The 27485-nt window shown below is 36.5% G+C and overlaps 3 protein-coding genes and 2 pseudogenes across 4 annotated transcripts in view; 3 read left to right on the top strand and 2 right to left on the bottom strand.

Moving 5' to 3' along the window:
• Positions 1 to 6577: 6577 nt before the first annotated feature.
• Positions 6578 to 7501, bottom strand: LOC144648602 (putative G-protein coupled receptor 174). Its single transcript, XM_078508114.1, has one exon. It carries the CDS (start codon positions 7499 to 7501, stop codon positions 6578 to 6580), a length of 924 nt encoding a protein of 307 aa, XP_078364240.1.
• Positions 7502 to 10766: 3265 nt separating this feature from the next.
• On the top strand, positions 10767 to 13869 carry LOC144650791 (uncharacterized). Its single transcript, XM_078510529.1, has 2 exons — positions 10767 to 10922; positions 12124 to 13869. Exon 2 carries the CDS (start codon positions 12140 to 12142, stop codon positions 13103 to 13105), a length of 966 nt encoding a protein of 321 aa, XP_078366655.1. The 5' UTR covers positions 10767 to 10922; positions 12124 to 12139; the 3' UTR covers positions 13106 to 13869.
• A 1623-nt stretch (positions 13870 to 15492) lies between these two features.
• Positions 15493 to 16367, top strand: LOC144648601 (putative G-protein coupled receptor 174; annotated as a pseudogene).
• Positions 16368 to 20097: 3730 nt separating this feature from the next.
• On the top strand, positions 20098 to 21119 carry LOC144648600 (uncharacterized; annotated as a pseudogene).
• Positions 21120 to 21624: 505 nt separating this feature from the next.
• LOC144650799 (uncharacterized) overlaps positions 21625 to 27485 on the bottom strand; it is a 33350-nt gene continuing 27489 nt past the window's right edge. For both annotated transcript variants that reach the window (XM_078510541.1, XM_078510540.1), the window contains exons 35-40: positions 26855 to 27058; positions 25507 to 25713; positions 24467 to 24682; positions 23297 to 23467; positions 22626 to 22832; positions 21625 to 22157 (exon numbers count right to left, since the gene is read on the bottom strand). In XM_078510541.1, the coding sequence (XP_078366667.1) occupies positions 22129 to 22157; positions 22626 to 22832; positions 23297 to 23467; positions 24467 to 24682; positions 25507 to 25713; positions 26855 to 27058 (1034 nt within the window). In that variant the 3' untranslated portion in view covers positions 21625 to 22128. The remainder of the gene's footprint in view (positions 22158 to 22625; positions 22833 to 23296; positions 23468 to 24466; positions 24683 to 25506; positions 25714 to 26854; positions 27059 to 27485) is intronic.

Genomic DNA, 27485 nt, shown 5'->3' with positions numbered 1-27485 from the left:
GCATTGGTTTGAAGGTCTTCAGTTCTTATTTGATGTACGATTAACTTAAACGGTTTTTTTCTCGTTCTCGCAAATTCTAAACCTTTAATATTGTGCTTTGATGTTACTTGTCGTATTATCTGCTATCTGCATCGACTCGAAAGGAAAAAAAGCCATTATAATAATAATAATAATGATGATCTTTTAACAGGAGGCTCCACTCACCAGTGTGGTTTTCAGGGAGGTCCTGAGATAAAAAATAATGGCATAAAAAAATGAATTAAAAATCGAAATTATTACAAAGTTGATTAAAAACCCCTAAAAGCTAAGAACGATACGACTAAAAATATATAAAATTGAAATTCGCAGTAAAATTAATAAAAATACAATTGAAAAATTAAAAAACTACTTATACTTATTATAAGTCGGGACTACATTGAGCGATTGAGACTTAAGTTTCTGACGACTGCAATGCTTTTAACCTTAGTTATCTGATTATTGCAAAACATTTTTACGGCATGTAATAATAAAGATTTTGGTGATTTTCGTCCCTCTTGATAAAGTGCATTGATAAGCAGTTTGCCTTTTTGTTTCGTTTCCTCAGAAACGAAACGGTATTGTTTTCGATTCGATATCAACTATTCACACTCATGGGCTCCTGGCGGGGGCTACTATCCAATCAGAAAAACGCTTGTAACCACAATGACAACAGTCAAGGCAAACAACCTGGTTAAATGATGTTCTTCAAATATCGAAAAAAATATCAGCAGGAAGACGAAAAGCGGTTGAGACTAACTAAAAAGAAAAGTTTCTGACGACTGCAATGCTTTTAAGTTCTATTAAAGCGATGTATTGGTGAAAAATGTTAAGTGAGCACTTTCTGTGTTTTTAATGTTATGTAAACTTTATGCCTTATTGTTGACATTTTAAATTTGTCTCGGGTTTGCTCTCACAGAAGTATTAATTCCCGCTCAAGGACAAATTAAAATGAGGGGGTGAATAGGGGTACGCAAATCCGCCGATCCGTGCTATTTTTTCGGCAAAAATCCGAATCCATATAACTTGAAAACGTTGGGTTGTATAGTTCCACTGCAGCGGCCAGTAGATGTTGTTTTTAATGCCAAGTTTCTACGACGTTTTGTTTTATTGTTTTTTTTTTGTGACAATTACGCCAAACACAACAACGAAGACGGACCAAAGTGATCCGAACTTCGTTTTGGAACCCACGATCAGAGCTTTCTGACATGACAAGTCCGGATTCCGCGCAAAAATACTCAGCTTATCCGCAACCGCTCCTAAGTTAAACGTCTGCGAGTCCGCTCAAGGTCTAGCGAAAAAAATACACAATCCGGCTGCGTTTTAAAACCAAATACGTCGACGCGCAAACCCATTCACCCCCATCCCCAGCAAAAGCAAAGCGAATGGCAAAGGAAATTGAATGCATGCAAAAATCTGCAGTGTTTCGTAATCTTTCGTAATACTCATTCTAGCCCGAGGATCTTCTTAAAAATTTCACAAACTTATCTCTTCTCAATCTTTCTCCACTTATCATTTATATTATTACTATGCTTAACTTTCTGCGATCCGGAAACAAAAATCTTTTTTTTAGAAATAGCTACTTGTTCGCATTGATTTGTGCTTGGTTTGTGAACAGAAATTCATCTGAAATTACACTCGTTATTTGGTACTCCTGCGAGCTATTAAATTGGTCCTTTCTGTCGTTTTGGCTTTTTTCAGTTTCAAGAATTAAACAAGAGAATCTCACAACTTGCAAATTTCTTCCCATTTATGAACCACAATTCACCTCAAAACCACGTTGCTTTGCAATTTTAGGTGCTTGTTATGATCATAAAATGATTTTAGAATTTTGATGAATACACCACCGAGCGATGAACCCTTGAGGAAGCAATCAAAAAGATGCCAAAAAATGTAAAACTCTTCGATTTTTATTTCTGTGTTGAGATATTCTGGTGTTTTCTTCTTCGGCTTGGATGCTGATATGTTTTAACCAGAGGGCCAAAAGGAATTTATGTCCTGGCATTATCACTGAGAATATAAAAGTTCAAATTAGATGCCCGGAGCGTTGGTGACAAGGTCTCTTTTAGGACAGTTAATCACTTCTAAGAACACCAAACTATTTTTTGATTTATTTTATCAAATGAAGTAAACTATTTAAAACTCAATTTTAGTACGAGAAGCTTAACGATGTGAGAAGACAAAACGGAAAGCTTACCTTCTTCAGCGGCTCCCCATCGAAAAATGGAAATAAAAAGAAGCTTTAATTTGATCGTATGGGATAGTTTTCAATGTCATTTGCTTAATAACTTATGAAGCGGAAAGCGTCAATTCTTCTTATGACTTTGACATACCATCAAACGTTTTTTTTTTTAAGTTTTATTTATTGTTCTATTCTTAAAAAAGCAGCGCCTCATAAAAGGTATAGAAGGCTTTTTCAACGTTTACAATATACATAATTTATCTTTTACCCAGCTGTTTGCTTGGGAACATTTATAGCGATGACAAAAGGTTTTCATTGTCAAAGAAAAACCTGTGTATTGATGAAAAAAAAGGAAATAATAAACTTACAGCAATCTATTCGTATTAATAATGAAAAAGCTTTTTAATGTTTACAGGATAGGTTCATATAAACTCAAACACATCAAAGTCAGTGTCTGGGTGGTTCAAAATTTCACATTAATGTTGAATGAAACAATACAAAGTCGGCTGTACGGAAGCATACAGCACTAATTTTGATTACAACCCCAAAGTAAAATAATATGAGGCCACAAGTGATCAAACTATGAATTAGTTTTAATTTTCTAGTTTATTAATAGAAAATTCACAGTACTAGTTGTTCACATTATTTTGTTAAAAAGCCGCTATGTCATCAAGTTTTTTTATTGTTACCACAGGGAAAAGAAAGCAATTAAAGTTGGTGATATTTTTTTCGACATCTACCTTTTTTTTAGTTAAAATTAACCGCTGTAATCACTCATTCTGTGCTTAATTAATAAAGGAGAAAAAGGAAATTCTGTAAAATTGCGAAGACGGTCGAAACCTTCTCAAAATGAAGCATATCCATCATCCCAGCTCAAACAGCACGCAGATACTTATATTAAAAGCCAAAATGTTTTTGAATGTTTCATTAAATAAGTTTGCATAAATGCTGTAAGAAACCATAAAAAGCTGAGTGTATTGTATACAAGTCATTTAGTTATAGCACATTGCATCATTTGTTAGTACAACCTCGTCACCTATTACTTTTGTGTAGCGAGATTTTACCTCTGATAGGGCCTTCTTGTAACCCCGGTTTACATATGAGTCGCAGAAACACCGATTGATTACCTTGAAAAAGATAAAAGCGTGTTCTGGAATTGGATTAAAGTCACGTTGCAAGGCAGCTTCCGCTCAAGCGTCTGCCAATTTTTCGTGCACGGTGGCAACCTATTATTAAAAGCGACAAGGGTTCTTCTTATAATGACAAAGCAACTACTGACTGTGCGAGATAGGGAAAGCTTGGCGCGCATGGTCTCCTTCTTGGCACATGGGCAAAAGGGCTTCATCTTCCAGCCCTCTTTAAGGGTGGCTGTGTTCCTAAGTTGATCGAAAAGGAATGCATCGCTCTCGTGCTTTTATTGGTTTAATCATCCAGGAACACTCTTCGCTTAAAAAATGATGCCATTCCTTAGTCGCAATACTGACTGTAATTTGCTGTCAAATGGAAGACAACTGGTGGAGCAGTTTAGAGTTTAAATATAGGTTAGACGCTTTTAGTATAGTTGTCACAACGAAACGCCATTTTTAATGGTGAAAAAGAAAGAAGGACTGGAATGGAACCTTCTCTTTTTGACATGTTCTGAAGCTGTCGAACTTGTTGCTCTTTAGGAGTTTTTTGCCTCCCAATTTTGTTCCTCAACTGTCTTTTAAAACTGATCAGGCATTCGGGCGTAATACACCACGGGATTAACAATTGAATTGGTCAGCATAAGAAATCTACCGGTGTGATAAAGTGATTTCTTAAGTCAGTCCGCTCCATCGACCACGAAGGAAATCATGTAGCTCAGTGATATGGGTAGCCATGATAGCACTGACACAAAGCTTACAATGAACAAAGTCATGGCAAGCTTCTTGTTCTGTTCCCGTCTGTCTATTGGTACCCTCGGATCCACTTTTCGTTTAGATTTCCATATTGTCAAGTATGAGCATGAGATAATAACCAAACAGAACACCAAAAAAGATGCTCCTATTACAGAGGGTTTCACAAAACTTTTGAAGTTGGCGACGACCTTGGCAATTTGATCACGTAGTTGCAACTCAAGTTTCGAACTTCGCCACGAAGTTGCGAACTTTGCTACGATTATCCAAAGTTATGGCCGATTTAGAAAATTGGATGTCGCTATTTAGGGACAAACTACACCACAAAACCTACGATTACATTTTTCAAACTCTAGTAGCCAACCAGTTCACCTCAAGGCTTCAACTAATGTTGCCGACATCAAATCAAATCGACTACATGTTTTCGAAAGTTCTCGCGCTGGGAGCGAAAGCTCTTCTTATATATCATGTCGATTTATTGAAGAATGAATCGCCGTCACCAACGAGAACCAAAGAACGAAGGAAGGAAGTACAGGGAAACGAAACTTTGTCGGCTACAGAAACACGCAAAGTAAGTTGGACATGTACAAGTTTGCACGTGGTCACTAATTGCTGAACGTGACGGAACATTTTGCGGTAAACAGACGTTATTTTCCACCAATCCTTTGAATCTCGCTACGATAAATACGGGTTGTATTTGCTTGCAGTACTCTACGTAGTAGTTAACATCATCAGTTCGAGCGGAGCGTATTTTGTTTCCTGCCTTTCTCGGCTCGACATGTCCTTTGCGAACGAAGTTGTCAACAATACTAGAAATGGTCTGTTTGTCGAGTTTCAGCTCTTTTCCGATTTCTGTTGGCTCTTTACCTTGTAACCAGTCATCTACAATTTTTCCCTCACATTATTTGGTAAAGGTTTACTTTGCCGGGTGAAAGGATTCAGAATTATACCTCCGCTTCAGCAAACTAAGTTTCCGAACTACGTTGCGAAGTTCGCAACGTAGTTCCCAACTTCGTGGCGAAGTTCGAAACTTGAGTTGCAACTACGTGATCAAATTGCCAAGTTCGTCGCCAACTTCGGAAGTTCCGAACAAACTTCGGAACCGTGCGTCAAAAGTTTTGTGAAACCCTCTGTAAGGTGGCAATTTTTTTGCTGATGATTTCAAATCCAAAACTGCACATGTAAAAGATGCCTGCCAAGCTTGGCAAACTCCACGCGACTGCGATAAAATAAATGTAAACCCACAATGTTGTTGCTCTGTGCTGGAAAGGCCAAGCGACAGCGTATAACCTTTCAAGGGAGATGAGTGTTAGGAACGCCAAAGAAGCTAAGGCAGATATGACATCCAACACCACAATGTTATCCTACTTTTCTGGTTTCGACTGTATAGGACACGAAATGTTATGAGCCAGGTTTTCTATTTTTTTGAATACCAACCAGGAAATCAGCAACTGAAAGGTCCAGAAGGTAACAAGTTCGTTTGAGAGTCGATCTTTGTTCCCAGAAAACAGCAATGGCTAAACTATTTCCAAAGACGATAACCACCATTTCCACAGCAAATATTACTGTCCACGTAAGCGTTTCCTTGTCAATTTCCATTTTAGCATGTCCCTTTTTTTGGCCTTTGTACATTCACTAAATTATTTTAACTAAATTACCGCACAGGGCAATGAAATATTTAAAGTCCGAACAATCAATTTCCACTCTTTTTTAACGATTTTCTATTTTCTGTGAAATTTAACCTTTAGAGATTTTCTACTTTTGGCAATGAAATAGCACCTTAACTCTAGTTTATTCCTGCACAAAAATTAAAGAATCACTCTATTCGTGTTCGTTTTGATGTCGCGAAGTAATCGAAATTTTTATTGTCAACACAAGAAGACTGGCTTTATTATATTCAAACATAAGTCAAGCACCTTTGTAGTTGTTGGTTTGAAACACATTGTTTTTCAAATATTTGCTTCTTTGAGGGTATTTTGTAAAGAATAGGGCAAGTTATACGTTCATGCCAACTCAAGTACATCCTTTCTTTGCTCTTACCCAGAGCGCAATTAATAAAAAGAGAAGAAGGAAAAGCTGTAAAATTGCAGAGGCGGTCTAAAACTTCTCAAAAGTCAACATCATAGCTACGTAAGTGTTACTTCCGATTTAGCATATCCTATTTTCTTGCTGTGGCAATCTTTCAATACGACAAGAGTTACTTACCGGTAATAGTGATAAAGTAACTACTGTCCGTTAGAAATAGTCTAGCGCGCATTCTCCTACATAGCACAAGGGGCAAAAGTGCTTCATCTTTTGACCCTGTTTTGGGGTGACTGTGTTCCCAAGATGACCAGGGATGCATCACTCTTGTGCTTTTACATAGTCTAATCATCTTGAAATCATCTTTAAAAAAAATGTGATTTTCTTTCTTAGTGCACTTTAACTGGCTATATTTTCTTTCAGATTTAGGCAGATTGGGTCAGTTCAGAGATTAAAACAAGTTAGGCGCTTTAAGCTCTCATTAAAAAGCCGTATTCAATGATGAAACAGATAGAAGAACAGGAATGGAAACTTCTCCTTTTAAAATATTCTGAATCTGTCGATCTTGTTGCTCTTTAGGAGTTTTTTGCCTCCCAATTATGTTCCTCAAGTGCCTTCTAAACTCAGGCATTCGGGCGTAATACACCACGGGATTAACAATTGAATTGGTCAGCATAAGAAATCTACCGGTGTGATGAAGTGATTTCTTAAGTCGGTCTGCTCCATCGACCACGAAGGAAATCATATAGCTCACTGATATAGGTAGCCATGATAGCACTGACACAAAGCTTACAATGAACAAAGTCATGGCAAGCTTCTTGTTCTGTTCCCGTCTGTCTATTGGTATTCTTGGATCCACGTTTCGTTTGTATTTCCATATTGTCAAGTATGAACATGAGATAATAACCAAACAAAGTGCCACATAAGATGCTCCGATTAAGGTGGCAATTTTTTTGCTGATGATTTCGAATCCAAAACTGCACATATAAATGATGGCTTCCAAACCTGGTACACTCCACGCGACTGCAATAAAATAAATGTAAACCCGCATGGTTGTTGCTCTGTGCTGGAAAGGCCGAGCAACAGCGTATAACCTTTCCATGGAGATGAGTGTTAGGAACGCCAAAGAAGCTAACGCAGAAATGATATCCAACACTACAATGTTGTCCCAGCTTCCTGGTTTCGACTTTATAAGAGACGTAATGTTATGAGCCAGGTTTCCTATTTCTCCAATACCAACCAAAAAATCAGCAACTGAAAGGTTTATCAGGAGGTAACAAGTTCGTTTGAGAGTCGATCTCTGTTTCCAGAAAACAGCAATGGCTAAACTATTTCCAATGATGACAATAAGCATTTCTACAGCAAATAATACTGTCCATATAAGTTTTTCCTTGTCAATTCCCATCTTAGCAGGAACATGTGATGGTTGCTTTCTATTCAAGCGAAGGAGGGAATTTTTTTTTTAACCTGCAGAAATGGGTAAAGGGTTCACATTCACTTAAATATTTCAACTAAATCATTGCCTAGAGCAATGAAACATACAAATTCAGAACAATCGGTAAAAAGGTATGAGTTATTTTTCTGTTTTTGCGTTATTTTACCAGTAGACCTACCCTTTGACAGCTTTTCTACTCCTGGCAAGAGAAATAGTGTCTTTAACTTTAAGTTTATTGGAGCATAAATGATTGAAGAGTCACTCTGTTTGCGATCATTTTGAGGTCGCAAAGTCATCGAAATTTTTATTGTCATCGCAAGAAGAACTTTATTAAATTCAAAGATAGTAATACCAATGAAGTCAAGCACCTTTGTCATTGTTGGTTTCAAAGTCATTGTTATTTAAATATTTGATTTTTAGAGTGTATTTTATAAAGAATAAGGAAAAAGGTTCGAATTACGAAGCAGGTCTAAACGTTTTAATATTTACAGGCTACGCTCATGTCAACTCAAACACATAAGCCAAAATGTCTAGGTGGTTTGAAAAGTTCACATTTATGTCGAGTGGAACAAAACAAAGTCGATTGTAACACTGAACCAATTGTGACTACGACCCCATCAGCTATCATCCCCGCGTTAGGAAAAAAAACTTCTACTGAAGAAAAATTTGAAGAGATCAAATATCTCAAAAGTTATTTTTATGGTTCCCCTAACAGTAAAAACAAAACTAAAAAAAAATTAAACTTGATTATTCATTATTTATCACAGGCACTGTTTGGTTTGCGTTTGCAACTTCTTAAAGCTACTGGTCTTTTTTTACATGTCTATTTGCCATATATTTTCTTGTTATTGTTTGTGAATTGTACCTAAACACTTACCTGGAGACATGACACCTTGCCCTTTCGTCATGAATAAATATCGACCAACGGTAAAAACTTAATAAAGCGTGAATTGGTTTTCATGTAGTGTAAATATTAATCTAGTCGTACCTTATTCTTAATCAGAAAAACAAAAAAACAAAAAACGTTTCCTTTATTTCCGTTTGTTCTTTTGTTCATGACATTGTAAATACATGCAGTCTTAAATCATATGAGGCTTTGTTTTTCTAGAACTCTGTGTTAATATTTGTTATAACATAAGTATAACATGAAGCTTGTGATTAAGAGATCAAACTCATTATTATTTTTCATTTCATGGAGTTAGTTAAAAAACTTAGAGTCACTTGTTAGCGTTTGTTTAGAAGTCGCTTTATAGCTCTTTGTCATCGATTTTTTTATTGTCATCATAAATGAAAAAATCAACTGATCTTAGTGATTCTAAAACATGCACCAAGGCATCTGCCTCCTTCTTCGTTTAAAATTCACTGCTACTGCTTTCCGGGTGTAATTAAAAAATGAGAAGAAGGAAAAGGTGTTTATAAGACGGCTTATAATTTCTTAAAATTAAAATCTCCATTTATAAGCCAACTCACGGAACGTCAAACATTTAAAAACTAAAAGGTTCTGGCTTGAAACAGTGAATAAATGCTGTATTATGCCATCCGGCTTATTCGAGGTAGTTACTAGAATGCACCAGTCACCAGTACCACCCGCCAGAAGCTATTAGTCTCATTTAATGAGACTCGACATACATAAATCACAATGCCCACTCTTTAACACAGGGGTACGAATGGTCACTTTAAAGACTAAAATATATCTCTGAACAGGAGGTGTGTATGGAAGACTCTTGTCCGAGGTCGTTTAGTACAGACCGAACTTAAAGCAGCGAGTCTCTTTTTTTAATGATCGAAAATCTAGACCGCGGTCAATATAGATCTTTGTCAAACAAATGCGTAAACTAGGTGGTTCCCAGTCTTTTTGAGACACGGTCATGCAAGAAAAGAAATATAAACTTGTTTTGCGGTTGTTTTACATTTCCACGAAGATAGAGTTAAGAACGCCAAAGAAGATAAACCAAAAATAAAATTTTGTCGCAAATTCCTGGTTTCGATTGCCTAAACGCCCTTTTACATTTGTACAAAATGATAACACAAACGTTATGCGTCACCACGTTATTTCAAATTGCGTAAGCCGTTGATTATTACAAAGTGCTGAAACCTTTTATAAATAGTGCATAAGGTATTACAAAATGCGAAGTTATTACAAAATGCCCCAAAACAGCAACGCCCTCTTATTCTCTTTTATAAAAAAAAAAATTAATAGTCTCTACCCTCCTAGATTTTAACCAGTTTGATCTTCACCTTTTTTTTAGAAAGGTTTTTAAAGATAAGACGAATTGAACGCGATACCACTGTACTTATTATGCATCTGTCACATCTGTGAAAAATCATTTCAACTGAACTGTTACAAGGCTATATTTTATTCTTCTTTCCACTGGTCCCGTATTTTTTGTTCCCGTAAGCAGAAAATTAACGGTACTGTCAATAGTTATTTTAGTGATAATTGAGAGGCCTATATTTGGCATGTCTCACCTATATTTGCATGGACTTGTTTGCTCGGTGTCCTTTGAATTTTAATTAATCAGCAGGTAAGTAACAAAATAAATTTCACAAACTTTGGCCTGTTTAGCATACGTTGAACAGATGTTTTATTGCAAAGACAAGAAGTATTGTACTGCATGGATATTCACCATAAGCAGCTATTTTGTTTTAGTGAATTCTACTTATATACTGTAGCAGGCAGAATTCACCAAAACAGACTTTCTTAAGAAAAATGCAGTCTTAATGATATTTGCACATAAAGACTGGCCCAGGCAGATTGAAAATGATTTCTATGCGTTCCACGCAAAACAATTAAAAGTTATATTTTTAGCTTTGATGAAAAGAGTAGTGAAATGTGAATGTGTGTCGAAAAACTTTTATTCTGCATGTCTAGTATGTTATGAATAACACAGTACATTCGCTTTCCTTCAAATTTTCCTGCAGGGTTATGTCTTATTACTACGTTACTGAAAAACATATATTGCGAACAGTCGCACATCTAATTCTTATACCACCAATTTGGCACAAAAAACATTTTTCGATAGTTTCCATTCTTAATTGCAGCAAATTCTTTACGCTAACCGTGTTATCGATCTTTCCCAAGTTTTAGCTTAAATAATTAACAAGTTGCTAACAATAGCCTCTATCATTTGTACCTGGGGAGCGGGTGAATATTTGACCAATAGACGTTGAGCTCGATAAATTTAGCCCAAGGCACACAGACTGTTTGTCGTGTTTTTCTTGATTAGAGCGAGCGTCGATCGAGAACGAAACTAAAAACATTTAAACCAGCAGCGAATTTCAAGACGATTCCGAATTTGTGCTCAGATCGAAATTACCAAAATTGATCACAACAGACTTTTTTGATTTCCTAAAGGTTTATTGCCGTCTTCTCGCAGACACATCTTTCAAGGTAAGATATCTGTTTAACAGGTCTTGTGCAGGATAACTATGCCTCGCATTTTTCTGTTGCAATGTCAAAGGAAATTTTCGCTCATTTTCCTCCAAACTTCAAATAAAATTCACATCAAGTTTTGGAACTGTGGCGCAATAAAGAACCAAAATGTTTTCTGATTCACTGTTAGTTAACATTCGGTTTGGGTAAAAACAATTGACGACTTATTCATCAATTTCTACTGCATTTTAAAATAAAATTCAAATTTACCGTTCATTTTAGAAAAGTACTCCAATAGAAAATCAAGGCGATTACTTCTGCATGAAACAGCTAAATAGCTGATCTTGTAAGAAGTATCGAGAAAATTTGTTCTGATGGGTTAATGTGCTTTTAAACAATAACTAAATTCGCTACAAGGTTAGAAGAATGAAGCCATGAATATTTTAAAAGTTTTGATTCACTGCGATTTCCACACAATTTGCTTATTTTGAAGAAAGTTGCGTCTTTTAAGTACTGAAGTGTTGGGTCATTTTTTACACTTAAAAACTGACTTGCCTAATTCTGCATACGTCGGTGTTTAGCCAAGGAGATCCAACGTTGAAACAGCAGAAATTCGTGAAACGAAGTCTAATAAATAGAGCTCGCAGTTGGCCTGCAACGAACTGCTTCAAAACTCAGCAGGTAGAGCTTTACACTTGTGACGAAAGAGTCAAGAGTTCGAATCAAATTGAATCCTCACCGAACAAACGGAAAGATAACTTTTACTTCCTCTGTTTTATTGTCTACAGTCAACAAGTGCGATTTATTAGATGCCAAGACCTTGTTAAGATAAAACGTGTGCTGAGATTAACTTACAGTCACTACTAATTTTTCCGTAATGCGCACGAGTATTATAAACAATGGTAGTGCCCGATTTGCTGGCAGAAAGCGAGTAACAGACAGAGCCATACAATTTATTAACTTTAACTAGTTTAGGACGGTACTAGGAGAGGTCTTTCTTGCAAGTGAACGAACCTCGCGTTTAGTTTTTTTGAACACTGCACAAAAATGTAACTTTCACACAACTGATTTTGAAAGGTGGATGACTTACATTGACACAGATGTCAAAGGTAAACAAGTCCCTGATGTCACCTTTCACAGCGATTTGATGTGCGTCAAATACAGTCAGTTACAGCCTTTTTCTATCGATATTACATTAACTGTATTTATTCTGGCTCAGTTTTCAGTTTCAAAGAATGAGTACCTATTTGGGCGCAAAGACAAGCTCGTCCACAAAAACATCAACCGAAGAAGCAAGCAACGTTGGTTCAACCGTACTGACCGCCTGGTGGGTAATATTCTCTGTGGAGGCTGCTCTTGTTATTTTTGGAAATATCTACGCCATTGTTTTTCTTATAAGAGGACATTTTGATCACGTCAGATACTTTACTGTCAGTCTTGCCTTTACGGAAATAATCAGAGGTTTCGCTGCCTTAGTGATCGTGCTTGGTTTGCTGCAGTCAGACGGACTTAACTGCCGTGTGGACTATCAAGAACTGCATCTCACCTTACAAACGCTCTGTGATGTATTTTCACTGTGCTTTCTGGCAGCAATCTCTTTAGACATGTATTACAGGACATTCTGGCCCCTGACACACAAGCTCACTCGTGTAAGATGCTACATGACAACCAACATTCTCATTTGGATTGTATCAATGGTGATTACAATGACCTACGCTTTTGCCTTGGCTGGTTTTTACCAACTTCTTATTGCCGATGTAGCAGTTTGGTTTGTTCAGATTATTAATTTGACTATTATTTTTACCAATTACCTTCTGATTTGGCACGATCTCAGATGTAGAGGAAACTCACCTATTTGGAGGGTTAACAAACCAAACTTCGAACTTCCAAAAGCGTTTTCTTTTTGCGCCATTTCCTATCTTGCCATATGGTTACCAGTTCAGATTCTCGAAGGAATATCGCATTTTACTTGGGCTCTCCCATGTAATGCAATATTTTTCATGGCATTTCTCAAAATTTTCTGTTCTTTCGTGAGCCCTGTGATATACTCCATGAAACTTTCACGATTCAGAAGCTCATTCAGAAGCACATTCAGATTCAGAAGCACATTCAGAAGACAAAAACGTGAATCGATAATTCCGCCAGATAGCTTGGCGGTGATATCGCTCAAATCAGCTACGTCTTTAATCACGGCACTTTAAAGGGGCTATGTCATGCAATTTTAGGCGATGACCAGCTAGTAATAGAATTAACTGAAATATCACAATAACGGCTTAAAACTGTAGAAGAACTCAAAAGAAACACAGAAAGGCCAAAAAGAGGCATGGATGAGCAAAATTCGCAACGATTAAATCGGATTGCGTTCGGGTAAACTTGAAAAACGTTGGCCTACTTTTTTCAAGTTTATCTCAATTTGTATGAAAGTGTCATTGACAATGCTCGAAAATCATATTTGTTTGTTATGTGGCCATGATTTAGCCAATACAAGACTTTTGCTCTGCCAATTGGAAGGTTAGAGCTCTTAATTAACGAAAATAAATAAAATTACCTTAAATACCGTGACATAGCACCTTTAAACCAGTTGAACTCGAGGGCATTTGAATTATCTCATTCCTCGAACTTTTTATCCGTACAATTTGGTTCAAATTGGTGCAAATTACGTTACCGTGTTAACGGAGAGAAAAAGAGCACGTGGCTCTTGATTAAAACCAATAAGAGAACAGAAGGTCTGGCAACGAACAAACTCCCAGTGGTTTCTTTATTGCTGATGGTGGCCCCGTAGGAAGAAAAAAAAAAAAGGAAATACGTATGACCGGAACTTTTACCTCTCATTTCCTAAAGGAGATCTGCCATATTGAACTTTTAAATTTTAAATTTACATCAAGCCTGAAGAAGACCAATAAAACTCTTGGAAACATCGATTTGAAAATAAATTTAAACCTCGGAAAAATACCGAGAACGGAAAATTTTTTAAAACAAAACAAAAATTAAAAAAGTTAGTCCAAAGTTCTAAAGGGCTACCATTTTGTATTCATTACGTAAAGCTGTTATTTACATATATTTACATGTTGTGTGCTAAATTTTACCACCCCTAGTTTTACATTTTCCGAGTAGATTATAAAAAAGTTCAAGTGTTTTGGGTATATGATGATCAAGGGACCATTTTAGTTGAGAGTTCAGAATTATATTGATCAAAAGTTACACAATATAATTACATTGTAATTTACTATAAGTTTGTTATCCGTAACTTTATACGATAGGCAAAAGGTTGCTGTTATTTATTCTAGTTTTTTAAGTCACTTTATGTACATTACATTTACTTGCTTGCTTTGAGAACTTCATTTATCCTGATATATCTGAAAGATAACTCAAATAAACAACTTAAAAACAGCAGTAAGAGCATTATACGGCTTAAAGCCTTAAAAATATGATCCATATTACCATCATGTATTTGTTCGAAAAAATAAATGTTCTAAATTTAGCAACTCCAAGGCGAGGTATGTATCTAGACTAAAAAATTAACGTAGTACGCTCGATTAGAAATGTATCACCCTTCATTAAAACGTGATTTTCGCTGTCATCGTGTTTTTTCATAGCTTTATAATAGCTATCTTCTATATATCTTTCATGAATTGCACTTGGTAACAAAACAAATTAAACAAAACAATCACATCTTGATATTTTTTTAATTAGTGGAAAAAAGAACTCGCCCGAGGTCCCACAGGATTGCTACAATTTCGAAGTTGTGGAAACTAATAAAACAAGGTTTATAAAGCTTTTTACCGACTAAAAAGCATTTGAAGAATGTCTCGATAAGGACAAATACAATAAATACCACGTTTTCAAAGGAGGTGAGGGGGGTTAAGGCAAGGCTTCCGGCAAACAGCATGTACATCCATGCCATTATATTATGCGGAGAGGAAAGAGCTTTATTATTACTATTAATACTGTTTTCCAATTACATACTAAAGAAGTAATAAACGTATCGTGACTACTGCATAGATTTAGCGACTTTGCCTTGGCCTTCATTTAGAAATGATAATATTCCTTTTTTTTTTTCTACCCCATTGAAATGTTCGTCGAATGCTTTTCGTATCATTTGCTTCGAAACTTGGCAATTATGGCACACATGTGGGGACCAAATTATTTTTTGTCAACTACCCAAATTAAAAATGTAAAAATTAAATTGGATTGTTTTTTTTTTTGTTCTTTTCTCTTTCTTTTGTTACGGAGTGCAGCCATAGGGCCGAAATTATAACGATTTTCCGGGAGTAAGAAAATAAACGAAATTAAGCGATTGTAAAACTAGAGTTAACATGACCTACGTGGCTTATTGTAGACCGAATATAATGTGGAAAACTCTTAAAAAATCCCGATCATACTATCTTTAAAGGTACACTAGCGTGTTGGTTATTAATTACGGAGACTTTTCTTACAGAAAGGGAAGAATTGCTACTGTTCAAAAAGGTATGAGGGCACCTGAAAAGAAACTTATTTCCATTTTTCGTCACCTGAAAGATACTGAATACCGTATTTACCCGTTCTCGAAGCCTAGACGTACCTTTAACCATTAGCTCTCAAAATAAAAATGGCCATTGACAGGGCAAGATTAGCATTGACTGTGGTTTTAGCTGTGGAAATGCTAGCAGTTTTTATTGGAAATGCTATCGCCATTGCTGTGTTCTGGAGACAACGGTCAGCTCTCAAACGAACTTGTTACCTCTTGATTAACCTATCAGTTGCTGATTTCTTGGTTGGCATTGGAGAAATTAGAACCCTGGTAAATAACATTTTGTACTTTAACCTTTCCAAACCTGTAATCGGGAGCAAATATTTCGTTTTAGACGTCTATTCTGGTCTGGCTTCTTTGGCGTTCTTAACTCTCATTTCCATGGAACAGTTATACGCTATTGCTTGGCCTTTCCAGCACAGAGCAACGACCGCACGAGTTTACATCTGCTTCATAGTTGTCGCATGGAGCTTGCCAGCCGTGATAACTGCCATTTGCGGTGTTGCAGTCGAGATGATCAGCGCAAAAATCGCCGCCCTAATCGGAGCATTTTTGGCGCTCTGTTTGGTTTCTATTTCATCCTCAGCTCATATTTGGCAATATGGAAATTTAAACGAAACATGGATCCAAGGATACCAATAGACAGACGCGAACAAAACAAGAAGCTTGCCATGACTTTGTTTATTGTAAGCTTTGTGTCAGTGCTAACATGGCTGTCTTTAACAGTGAGTTACACAATATCCTACACTGTGCATGGAGAGGACAGTCTTAAGAAGTTTCTTCACTTTATCGAACAGTGTTTTCAGCTGGCCAATTCATTTGTAAATCCCATAGTATATTATACCCGAATGCCTGAGTTTAAAAGAAGTTTAAAGAACATGTTTCTGAGACAAATATCTCCGGCAGAGCTGCAGGTTCAACAAGTTCGCGGGTGCCAACAGGAGCTGACATAGACTATCAGAACAAGACAGGAAGGGATGTTCTAACTCACTTCGAAATCGAGACCGAGATGGTTCATAGACTTTGTACTTCACCGCGTTTCTTCTGTTTAAATTCTGAGTAAATCCATCGCAAGATCTGTTCGAGAGACACTAAAATGCCAAACGTATTAATTCAGCATCGTTCTCTTCCAACTTTCGATTATTTGCATCTACTTTGGCATTTTATAAGTTATTCACAGATCGTAAGAACAAAGATACTACTCGTTTCAGTAAACACGTCTTGGCTTATAACAAAATTTTCCCGAAGCGATTTTAAAGCCGAGAGCCGAGATCTAGAGCAGAACAACAACCTCTCCACCTGCAAGACAGGAAAAGGAAATGGCGCTGGCTAGGCCATACGCTGAGGAAGCCCTCTGCCAATGTCACGAGGCATGCCCTTCGATGGACACCTCAGGGTAAAAGGAACCGAGGAAGGCCTAAAACAACATGTAGAAGATCAACTGAGGCTGAAGTACAACAGACTGGGATGAGTTGGAACCAACTGGAAAAAGTGGCCAAGCACAGGGGAAGATGGAGATCTCTGGTGGACGACCTATGTTCCACAGGAACTTAAGGGTTTAAGGTTAAGGGATTTTAAAGCCGATGAATGAATACTAGTAAGTGACCGGAGCCTGATTAGATCAATTTGGGGTCACTGAGGACTCAGAGCGAATTCCAAAAATGTAGGAACCAAAATTAATACACACGACGCCTGCTCGTGGCTCGGATAAGCACCCAAAAAAATAGCAGCCCCGTATTAATGTTGACCACCATTTATTATCTAGCCAAACAAATCGACCGTTTTAAAATCTCTTTGTGTGAAGGAGTTTTAAAATAGTTTATTTTATTGGCTAGATTATAAATTTTCTTTATTTAAAATCCAGCCAATCAAATCATGTGTCTCAGAGCCTGTTGTTCATAATGCCTTAGGATCCGCCGACGGACATAAGACTCTTTCCCCAGGGGCACCTTTCAATCGCTCCAACTTTTCTATGCCGATTATTTTTTCTAGAAGTTTTGCGTTTCTCTTACCCCCACTGACTGCCCCTGGGTCTCAGAGGATGTGTTTCCCTATTTAAAAACGATATCTTGACTGTTGCTGAATAATTCAGAATTAAAAATACGACTTAGGGATTCAAAGAAGGTACATTTACAGTTTTAGTTATGGGTCACCGCCAAATTGATGAAGCAATAACATTTAGGGTTACTTGGTCGCTTGTCACTACAATAACTTGAGTTAAGCGTCAACTGTGTGAAAAACTTGCGCATAATTATGTGCTACCACTTGTATATATAAATTACAGTATTGATTAGTTATTGTATAATGTATATATTGTATTCTTTAATTTTTTTTTTTAATTTCTTAATGTATTGTAGATGAAGAGCCACTTGACTGTGGATATGCTACAATAAAGTCATTATTATTATTATTATTATTATTATTATTATTATTATTATTATTATTATTATTATTATTATAAAGAATTACAATGATTTGACTATTCGAAAAAAAAATTTTTTTTTTAAATTATTATTATTATTATTATTATTATTATTATTATTATTATTATTATTATTATTATACATATGTGGTTGTTCTCCATTACTATCAACCGGCTACTGACAATTTGACTCCAGGATTGTCCTAAACAAACTTAATTTTGTTTCTTGTAATAATTGGGTCTCTAATTTTAGTCTGCGATTCTCAGGCTTTTACCATTATTTGTTCAATTTAAAATGAATGCTCTTAAAAAGTAATAATTTCAAAGTAGTATATGTAGGAGGTAATAATAAGATACGCACAATTTACAGGCCTTTACCGTTTTTTTTAATTTCTTAATGTATTGTAGATGAAGAGCCACTTGACTGTGGATATGCTACAATAAAGTCATTATTATTATTATTATTATTATTATTATTATTATTATTATTATTATTATTATTATTATTATTATTATTATTATTATTATTAAGAATTACAATGATTTGACTATTCGAAAAAAAAAATTTTTTTTTTTAAATTATTATTATTATTATTATTATTATTATTATACATATGTGGTTGTTCTCCATTACTATCAACCGGCTACTGACAATTTGACTCCAGGATTGTCCTAAACAAACTTAATTTTGTTTCTTGTAATAATTGGGTCTCTAATTTTAGTCTGCGATTCTCAGGCTTTTACCATTATTTGTTCAATTTAAAATGAATGCTCTTAAAAAGTAATAATTTCAAAGTAGTATATGTAGGAGGTAATAATAAGATACGCACAATTTACAGGCCTTTACCGTTTTTTGGTCAATTTAGTAAAATTAATGCTCTAAAATTAATAACCCTTGATAAAGTGCATGGAGGAAGTAATAATATGATGCGCACGATTTGCAATTTTATCGTGCTTTATTAGAAACATCATTTTTTTTTACTATGATCACTCTTTATACTACTAGGTGATTCATTTTAGTAGGTTTTGTCTGAAAAGCCACGCACCAGTTATGTTCACTCTAGCTTTTTAATAGCAAGCTTTCGTGTATTTTCCTAGAAAATAGGCTATTACAAATGCTATAGCTATTTTACTTGGTTGCTTGATTTTCGTAAAAAATTAAAATAAAAAATAAAAAAATTGGTGTTATTATGAAAACAATGCGCTTGAGGTCTCACATGAATGCTATAATTTCCGGGTTATGAAAACTAATAATTACAAGTTTTTTTCACATGACCATAAGCATTTGCCGAACGTTTCAATGAAATTAAATGAAATAAAATATCATTTCTGGAGGCAAACTATAAAGCACACCTTTGCGCTTTCCTGTTTTTGCGCAGAAGGGGGGAGAATATGTAAGTATTTTACCACACACGAGAGGCAAAAAAGGCACGAAGAATTAAAGACTCAAGGCAAGGTAGACTCCTTATCTCTTGTGATAACTGAAACTGATTGTTCTAGAAATTAAAGAGAAGGTGTAGTTTTAAAAACAGAATTAATTAATTACTGTATTTTAAAGCGAGAGTGTTTACTTAGATCGAGCCGAAAAGTTGTCCATCAGTTTTATTGGGATTTTCAACGAGCTGCGTAAAACATATTTACCCCAGTTTTACAGCGACGCGATGGGTATTTTATTTCCGATCCATGGGAACTTTAAAGTAAATTTATCAGTTTTGATCCTTGCATTTCAGAACCAAAAAAAAATCAAATTTTATCTTTTAAAAAAAGAAATAAAAACAATGAATAGGTGCTCTCACAGGATTCTATATAATTTCAAAGTAATGGAAATTAATTATATGAGTTTGGCTTTTCAATGAAACACAAACATTTGACTAACGTTTCAATAAGACGGAATAAAATTTTGAATATCATTATTCTAGAGGGAGGCGGGAACAAAGCTGCCGGCAAACTATAAAGCACCTGAAAATCTATAACAAAAAAACTTACGTTCTTCCCGCGAGGAAAAGTAACGCACTTTGAGAGCTAAAGATAGAAGGTAAGACAGCTTTAGTATTATTTTCAATTAATATACTGTTTTACCACCGTAGCTGAACCTTAAAAAAAAAACATGAAAAAAAGTCAGAAATTGAAAGCAGCCGGCTGTTAGTTACCAAATAGAGTTTATCTGTATTATAATTCACGTATTATCGGGCTTGTTACTGAATAAGGGTATATACTCGTTTTGACAGCTTTCATTTGGTTTTCAACAACTCACAAGTTCAATGGCCATTGACAAGTCAAGATTAGCATTCTCTGTGGTATTAACTTTGGAGATGTTAGCAGTTTTCATTGGAAATGCTATCGCCATTGCTGTCTTCTAGAAACAAAGATCAACTCTCAAACGAACTTGCAATTGTTACCTCTTGATTAACCTGTCAGTTGCTGATTTCTTGGTTGGTATTGGAGAAATCGAAAACTTAGTTAGTAACGTTTGGTATCTTGTACATTCAAAACCAGGATTCTGGGGTAACTTTGCAGTTTTTGACGTCTTTTCTAGTTTGGCTTCTTTGGCATTTTTAGCGCTAATCGCCATGGAAAGATTATACGCCATTGCCTGGCCTTATCGGCACAGAGCAACGACAACGCAGGTCTGTATTTACTCCATTGTAGTTGCATGGAGTTTGCCGGGCGTAATAACTGTCATTTACTTGTGCGGTTTTGCATTCGAAATCATCAGCATGACAATCGCCACACTAATTGCCACATCTTTTATGATGCTCTGTTTGATTATTATAGCCTGCTCATACTTGGCGATATGGATATCCAAAACAAACGAGGATACGAGGGTACCAATTGACAGACGCGAACAAAACAAGAAACTTGCCATGACTTTGTTTATTGTGAGTTTTTTGTCAGTGCTAACATGGCTGCCTTTAACAGTTGGTTACATTATATCCTACGTGGTGTCGGACCGACTTAAAAAATCACTTCATTACACCGGAAGATGTCTTCAGCTGGCCAATTCATTTATAAATCCCATAGTGTATTACGCCCGAATACCTGAGTTTAGAAGAATTTTAAAGAATATGTTTCGGACACAGATATCCCCGCTGGCGCTGCAGGTTCAACAAGTTCGAAGGATGCCAAGAGAAGCTGACACACAGAAAATTAATGGAGCAAGTGAGCAAGGATGCCAACGGTAGTTGACACAAGTGAGCGGTAGACACGAAGACATGTTGCAACCCACGCTAAAAAGAAGTCTAATGGGTACTTCAATCTATCTCTACTATAAGAGTATAAACTTGATTTATCTTTTCAAATGATGCTGAAAAGCCACACGTATAAACTTAACATCGTTATTTTCCATTTTACGATTGTCTACCATGTTGCATTTTTTTGACACGTCACAACAGATCATGGAAGAAAAAATATGATCATTTTGATGAAATTTTTCCAACGCAATTTTAAAGGTACTAGTAGATGACTGAGGCCTGACAAGATCAGTTAATAGCCATGGTAAGAGCGCAAAGTAGTGGGAGGATTCCATGCGAGACCAAAATGTACGACGTTTGCTCGCGGCTCGGATAAGAACCAAGGAAATTGGAGCCCCGCATGTTGGCCACGTAAAAGAAACACTGATTTTCACTCATCTCCAGTTTTTTATGAGAAAATTGTAAAACGCGAGGGCCCCTTACTATCATCCCCCTAAACTAACAACACTCTGGAGAGGAGAGGAGAGGAGAGGAGAGGAGAGGAGAGGAGAGGAGAGGAGAGGTCCCTTTCAAGCTGCAAGCGCATCTTCATTCATATTTTTAATGGCCTTCAACTGAATATTGAAAAGAAAAGAGTACTTTGGTATAAAGAACAACGCTAAAGAGATAGTCATAACAAGGATTATTACGATCGCGGCGGATTACAAACGACAAACTTAAAAATGAAGGTTATTTTTTCCACAAATGCGACTTTCGTGACATAGCTTCTTTAATGCATCAATGTTTCTTTCGTTGCTTCCCTTCATAAGAAAAAATATTTGACATTTTTTTTACAGATACTGCCTGCATCTTTTAGACACCTCCGTTCTTGTCACTTGTTCCGCTTTGAAAAGTTTCCGGACAATTGATCAGCGGATTGAGAAACATCAATTTCTTTCTACAACTTAACACAGCGTTCCATTTAATAAAATTAGCTTAACTGTGGCTTAAGAAAGTAAAGTAGTGCTTGTGGAGTTTTTTTAAGAACAGAAAATGCTAAAATATTTTATGTTAAAGCATAAATCCCTTGCTGCATCACTTGTGAAGTCTCAGGTATATAGTTCATCTGTGTCGTCGGCCTCCAATTTCTCCTGGAAAAATAAGACAAAATTGTGTTTGAGTTGAAAAGGCCCACCTACAGCTAGAACTAAGAAAGGAATCACATTTTTCAAGGAGCAATATTGTCACGATCAAATCATTTTTCTGATTACTCTCAAATTTAAGGAAACCTTAAAATAATAGTTTTGCAATGTAGAAAAACTCCAATGCATAAATAAAAACCAAGATAAACTTGAAAAAAAATTGCCAGTTCTTTTCTCAAAATGCACCGTCCGTGACGTACTCCTTTAAATGTAATTGCATTCTAGTGAGCGATCAGGTGACTCCCGAGCGAAGACCTTCTTCTCTCCCCGGCCTCAACAAGATCCCGATTCATATCAAGACGCGTGAATTCGGTAATGTTCCCTTGGTGAGTAAATGTTACGCTGATTGGTGCTAGTATTGTAAGAGTTAAAAGCACAAACAAATAAAGAAGAACTGAAACACATGATCAAGCTTACCGTTCAAACCGTTACATTCTGGCAAGCCACTTGTTGTTCTTGAACCAGGAATTTCTATGCCGATTTCATCTACACACCAGCACACGCCAGATATACGGTGACATTGCACTGGTTCAAATTCGCCGTTCGCTTTGCAGCGAGGAATAAACTCATCGGAACGCCCGGTGTTTATCTCACGTTGCAGCTCGCAGAAGGTTAAATTTCGACCTGAAGCCAACAAAAGGTACTGTTAATTAGTTTAAAAAAATCAAAAAATCAAAATCAAAAGTCTTCTGTAACATATTCATGGAGCGTCAAACATAACCAGTCCTACACTTTAAATTGCTTGAACACTGTAAAAGGTTTAAACCTAGTTTGCAATCAGTTTAACCGTGGTTGTATTGGTTTACATGCAAAAACATCGCGGCTTAACTGAACAGTTAGCTTCAAAGGACCAGACTTAAAACGCCATCGACTGACAACAACTTTTCACTTGACTCAGAAGATGACTTCCGCTTAGGTTCTCAAAATGTCAGTAACCAACAACAGCTGTTATCAGAACTACCCGCGCCCGGCCGATCACACTTTCAGAACTAAGAAAAACTATAGCATGCGTTAAACAAATCTTGATATCTTTGACTTGTACACGATTTGTGTAGTTTTCCGTCTATTAACTGAAAATTCCAACTCACCATCACAATTCGATTGACAATCATAATAACTAGCAAATCTGTTGTTGTTTCCATCACACCCTCCATAAATAAACACTGAGCATGCTCCAGCTGTGCTGTTAAAGAACCAAGAAGGCACGAATGCTTTACACGGTCCAGGATCTGGCGCTAATGTGCAGTTTTTCACTTCCTCTGCAATTATAAATATTAAGAAACTTTAAATTATACTAAATTTTACTTATGTTAAAAGTATAGAGAATACTAAAACTATATTTAAAACATTTTCTAAGGGGCGTTTCTTTGGAAAAATGCAAATCCGGATTTTGTTTCCAGAATCCGAAAAAATTAAAAAAATAATTAATCTGGTATTGGTGATCTGAAGAATCCACCCTCCGAGTGGATGCATCAGATCAAATCTGAATACGGATTCTTGGATTCGTGATCCGTTCGTTTGTTCGGGGAAAGATTCGAAAAAAGTCATTATCCCAGAGTACTACGCTCTAAAAATGTAGTTTCGCTATTTCTTTACGGTATTGAAGTTTTCAAGCGCTTATTTCGATCACAATACAGAAATAATTCACTATTAAAGGTAACGTTAGCTTGATCAGTATGAAGTGCTGTATTTTAAACTAGATGCAGGTTTTCTAAAACACCCACCGTGTGCCTTTGAAAGTTGTATTCTTTTTATTGTCACGCCGGCGAGGGAAGTTTGCATTGTTCATTTTTCATAGAATTCTTCGCTCTCAGATGCTTCCTCGCCACAGTATTCTTCAGGGTAAAGAAAAACTGCTCCGAAGTGTGATTTTTGCGAAGGTCTCTGTATCCTGAAAAATTATTTTGACTAGGATACAGTCGACGAAAAATAAATTTGTACTGTTAGTTTATTTGCTGTGCGAAGTGTTTTCAGGGTTGTGATGGCAAAGAAGACATGTTTGGATTCTTCTTATTTGGGAGCGAAGTATCCGAAGAAACTCACCCCAAAACTATAATTCATAGCATACTAAAACAATACTTTATAGCATACTAAAACTAACAGAATATTTCAAGGAATACTTTGAGTAAACCTCAAACCCAAGTCAAACTATCATAAGGATGTACCTCAAGTACTCTCCAAAGCCACAAAGAAGTATCTTCAAATTTTACTTTATTTAAAAGGGGTTTTGTTTAAGGAGAAATTACCAGAAAACATACCTTTGGAATCACAAATTGGCTTTCCAATTTTTCTGGTTTCTGGCTTTTCTCTTCCTCCACTGTCAACGCACCAGCACTCGTCGGTTCCTGAGTTGCATTGAATTTCTTTATATGATCCATCACTTTCGCACAATGGAACATAGTGGCCGCGTTCGTTAACTTCAGAAGCCTCGTTGTAGCGACTGTGACATAACGACAGCCTGCGATCTGTTAAAGCTAGAAAATGTAAACACGTTCATTTTAGCCCATTTTCTAGCCGAGTTAATCAAAAAACAAAATTTGATGACAAAAAATACCGAATGTCACGAATTAAACTTTTTGTTGTCATTTGTGGTTAAATCTCCTAGCTAGGGCCTAAATTCAACTATATATCACTGATTTCAAGCGTTGGCTAGTTAGCTCACCCACTTAAGCAATAGAAGACCTTTTTCGCTCAATCCCCCATGTTTATTTTGCTTGTTTTTCGATTCAGTAGTTTGCATTGTTCAGTCGAGCTATCACCCAATATGAATTTGAAAGCTAACTTTCATCGACAAGCACTCTAATGTATTTCACACTGAATAATACTTTTCATCAACATTATACCAGGCCGGTCTTCTGGAAAATTTCATATGAAATTCAAAAGAACAGATTATGGAAGATTCTCAATAAAATATAAAGGTCCTATGATTTGGAATGATGTTTTAAAGAATATAAGGTCCTTGCAGATGTTTAGAAAGAAATTGTAAACTTTCGTGCTTAATCAAAATATTGATTATTAGATAAATTTAAACTCGTTAACTTTATTATTGCTGTTTTGTGGACACAGATTTATATGGCCACCATATATTATAAAATGTTATTGTTGAGTTATGTTATTTAATTAGGGGGATCTCCCTTGAAAAGCTTGTATGGGCTTGCCGGGATCTCCTGCTACTCTAAAATGTTATTTATTTAATATCACAATGTTGAAATAGATGAGTGGCAAATAAAAGAATTGAATTTATTGAATTGAAATTGAATCTAGCTTTAATCAAAATAGAATTTAAAAAATATATTACCTGAACAGTTAAGCCGTCCACGAACTCGTGTATCCGTTAACTCGTTCCCATACTCATCTACGCACCAACAGAATCCAGTAGAGCCGTGGCACTGAGTAGTCTGGTACCCACCGTCCTCGCGGCACTGCGGAACATACATCCCCGGAGGGGGCTGTGGAAAGGAAGCTAAAATCTCGCCATATTCCTTCTTGCACGGCGGTTCTTTTCCTGTGCGAGCAAACAAAGGTAGAAGAAACCTATTTAACACACAGTCGTTTCAGTACAATGAAAAAAACTCAGTTTTTGAAAGAAAGTATTCACAGTTTGTCTTTTTACGTGTTTAACACAAATATCATTATCAATAAACAACGCTGTTGTAAGCCTTCTAGTAAGCCCCGACTTCCGCAAATTACTGAAAGTCCTCCAATAAGCATGTTAGTAAATTGTTAACAATATACTGAGAAAACTTAAAGTCAGGTCAAAATACACTCCTCACCTTCGCCCTTTCTTAAATAAATAAGTAAATAGGTGGATATAGATCAACTGTTAATCTGTTATAAAGCACACGGAAAATTAGTCCAACGCAAATAAAACGTTCGTATTTTAATTTGCATAGCTTTCATGCCAAAACCCACAACATGAAAATCATACGCCGATAGGTGAGATACTTATACCTAATCGTACCTTTTTGGTACGCTTCGGTAGCATATCAGGCGAGTTTGGTCGAGCCATGGTTCGTATTTTGGCGAGACGCAGTCGAGCCAAAATACCCAGGCGAGACCAAACGGACTGATATGCAGCCGAAGCGTACCAGACGATTAGGATTTACCGTACCCAAATTCGCCCAAAATCCGGTTATATATATCGCTCTGTTGAAGCCATGCTTGCAAGGTACCTGCTGCAAATTGTCTCAATTGTGTTGACTTGGTCTTCAACACTTTTACCAAGTTCTTCTGCCTTTTTTCCACTCGATTGTTTAGAGTTTCATTCTCTAGTTTTCAAAATCAAAATAAAGCGAAAATTTTGGAAATTCTAACTCCATTTTTTCAGTCTGAATGTCTCGTCGGCAAACATCGCGAAATTGGCGAGCGCGCTCAAGTTTAGTTTTGGCGGGAAAGTTTTTCTCTTTTTACGACTGCTAAACACCGCTAAATTTAAATTACGGAGTTCTATTTTCTTGGTAAAACCTCTTTTCATTCATCGTACAATAACACTACTTTACATCAAAGTGACCGTGATATGGTGGCATATCAGGTCAGTGACTGATACCGTAGGATATCAGGACAGTAGATCGCGCTTCTGATTGGCTACTTGCGAATTTGGGTACGGTAATACATAATAGTGCTAATGGTAACATAAAATTCCTTACCACAGATGGGCCTTCCTTTGATGCGACTTCCCTTCACTTCGAAGCCATACTCATCCACACACCAGCAGTACCCCGATATCGCGTGACACTGGACTGGGTTGTAGCCTCCATCTGCCTTACATTCCGGTACGTGTATCCCAACAACAGGAACGCCTCTTTTGCCCAGGGCTCGATGTCGCTCGATTTGACACGGGCTGAGCCAGGCTGGAAAAAGACAAATCAAAATAAAGTTCAAAGTCGAAAAGACACGATTGCCGTTAATTTGGTTTAATTTGGTTTTTGAAAAGTCCTTGGCTTGCAAATGTAGTTTCTTCTTTCACGAGGTCGGTAATTTCAGGATGCTACTGAGGTGTGGCCGGAGTATTAGGTCAAGTCAACATGTGAAACACGCACAATTTTATTTAAATAATCAGGTATCTTCTCTTTCATACTCTTTCCGTTAGAGTAAGGAATGCTTGTTTCGTAAAATATTTGTAATAACTTTCCTGCCCATTGTGGACACACTAAATCGCTCCAAGCATTGTTATCGAAGAAAAGTTACTTTCAGCGGATCATAGCATTATTAACAACCTAAATCTTACATCGCCGCGTTTGGGTAGTCACTAGTTTCGGGAATAAGTACATGTAGGAA

This window comes from Oculina patagonica, chromosome 4, assembly GCF_052425735.1.
Source record: "Oculina patagonica isolate OP01 chromosome 4, crgOcupat, whole genome shotgun sequence".
NCBI classification, from domain to species: Eukaryota; Metazoa; Cnidaria; class Anthozoa; order Scleractinia; family Oculinidae; genus Oculina; species Oculina patagonica.
The sequence above is the reverse complement of the archived record's forward strand: the minus strand, read 5'-3'. Positions and strand labels throughout refer to the sequence as shown.

Coding starts and splice junctions, on each gene's coding strand:
- LOC144648602 (XM_078508114.1), bottom strand. CDS start 7,501: ATGGGAATTGACAAGGAAAAACTTATATGGACAGTATTATTTGCTGTA.
- LOC144650791 (XM_078510529.1), top strand. CDS start 12,140: ATGAGTACCTATTTGGGCGCAAAGACAAGCTCGTCCACAAAAACATCA.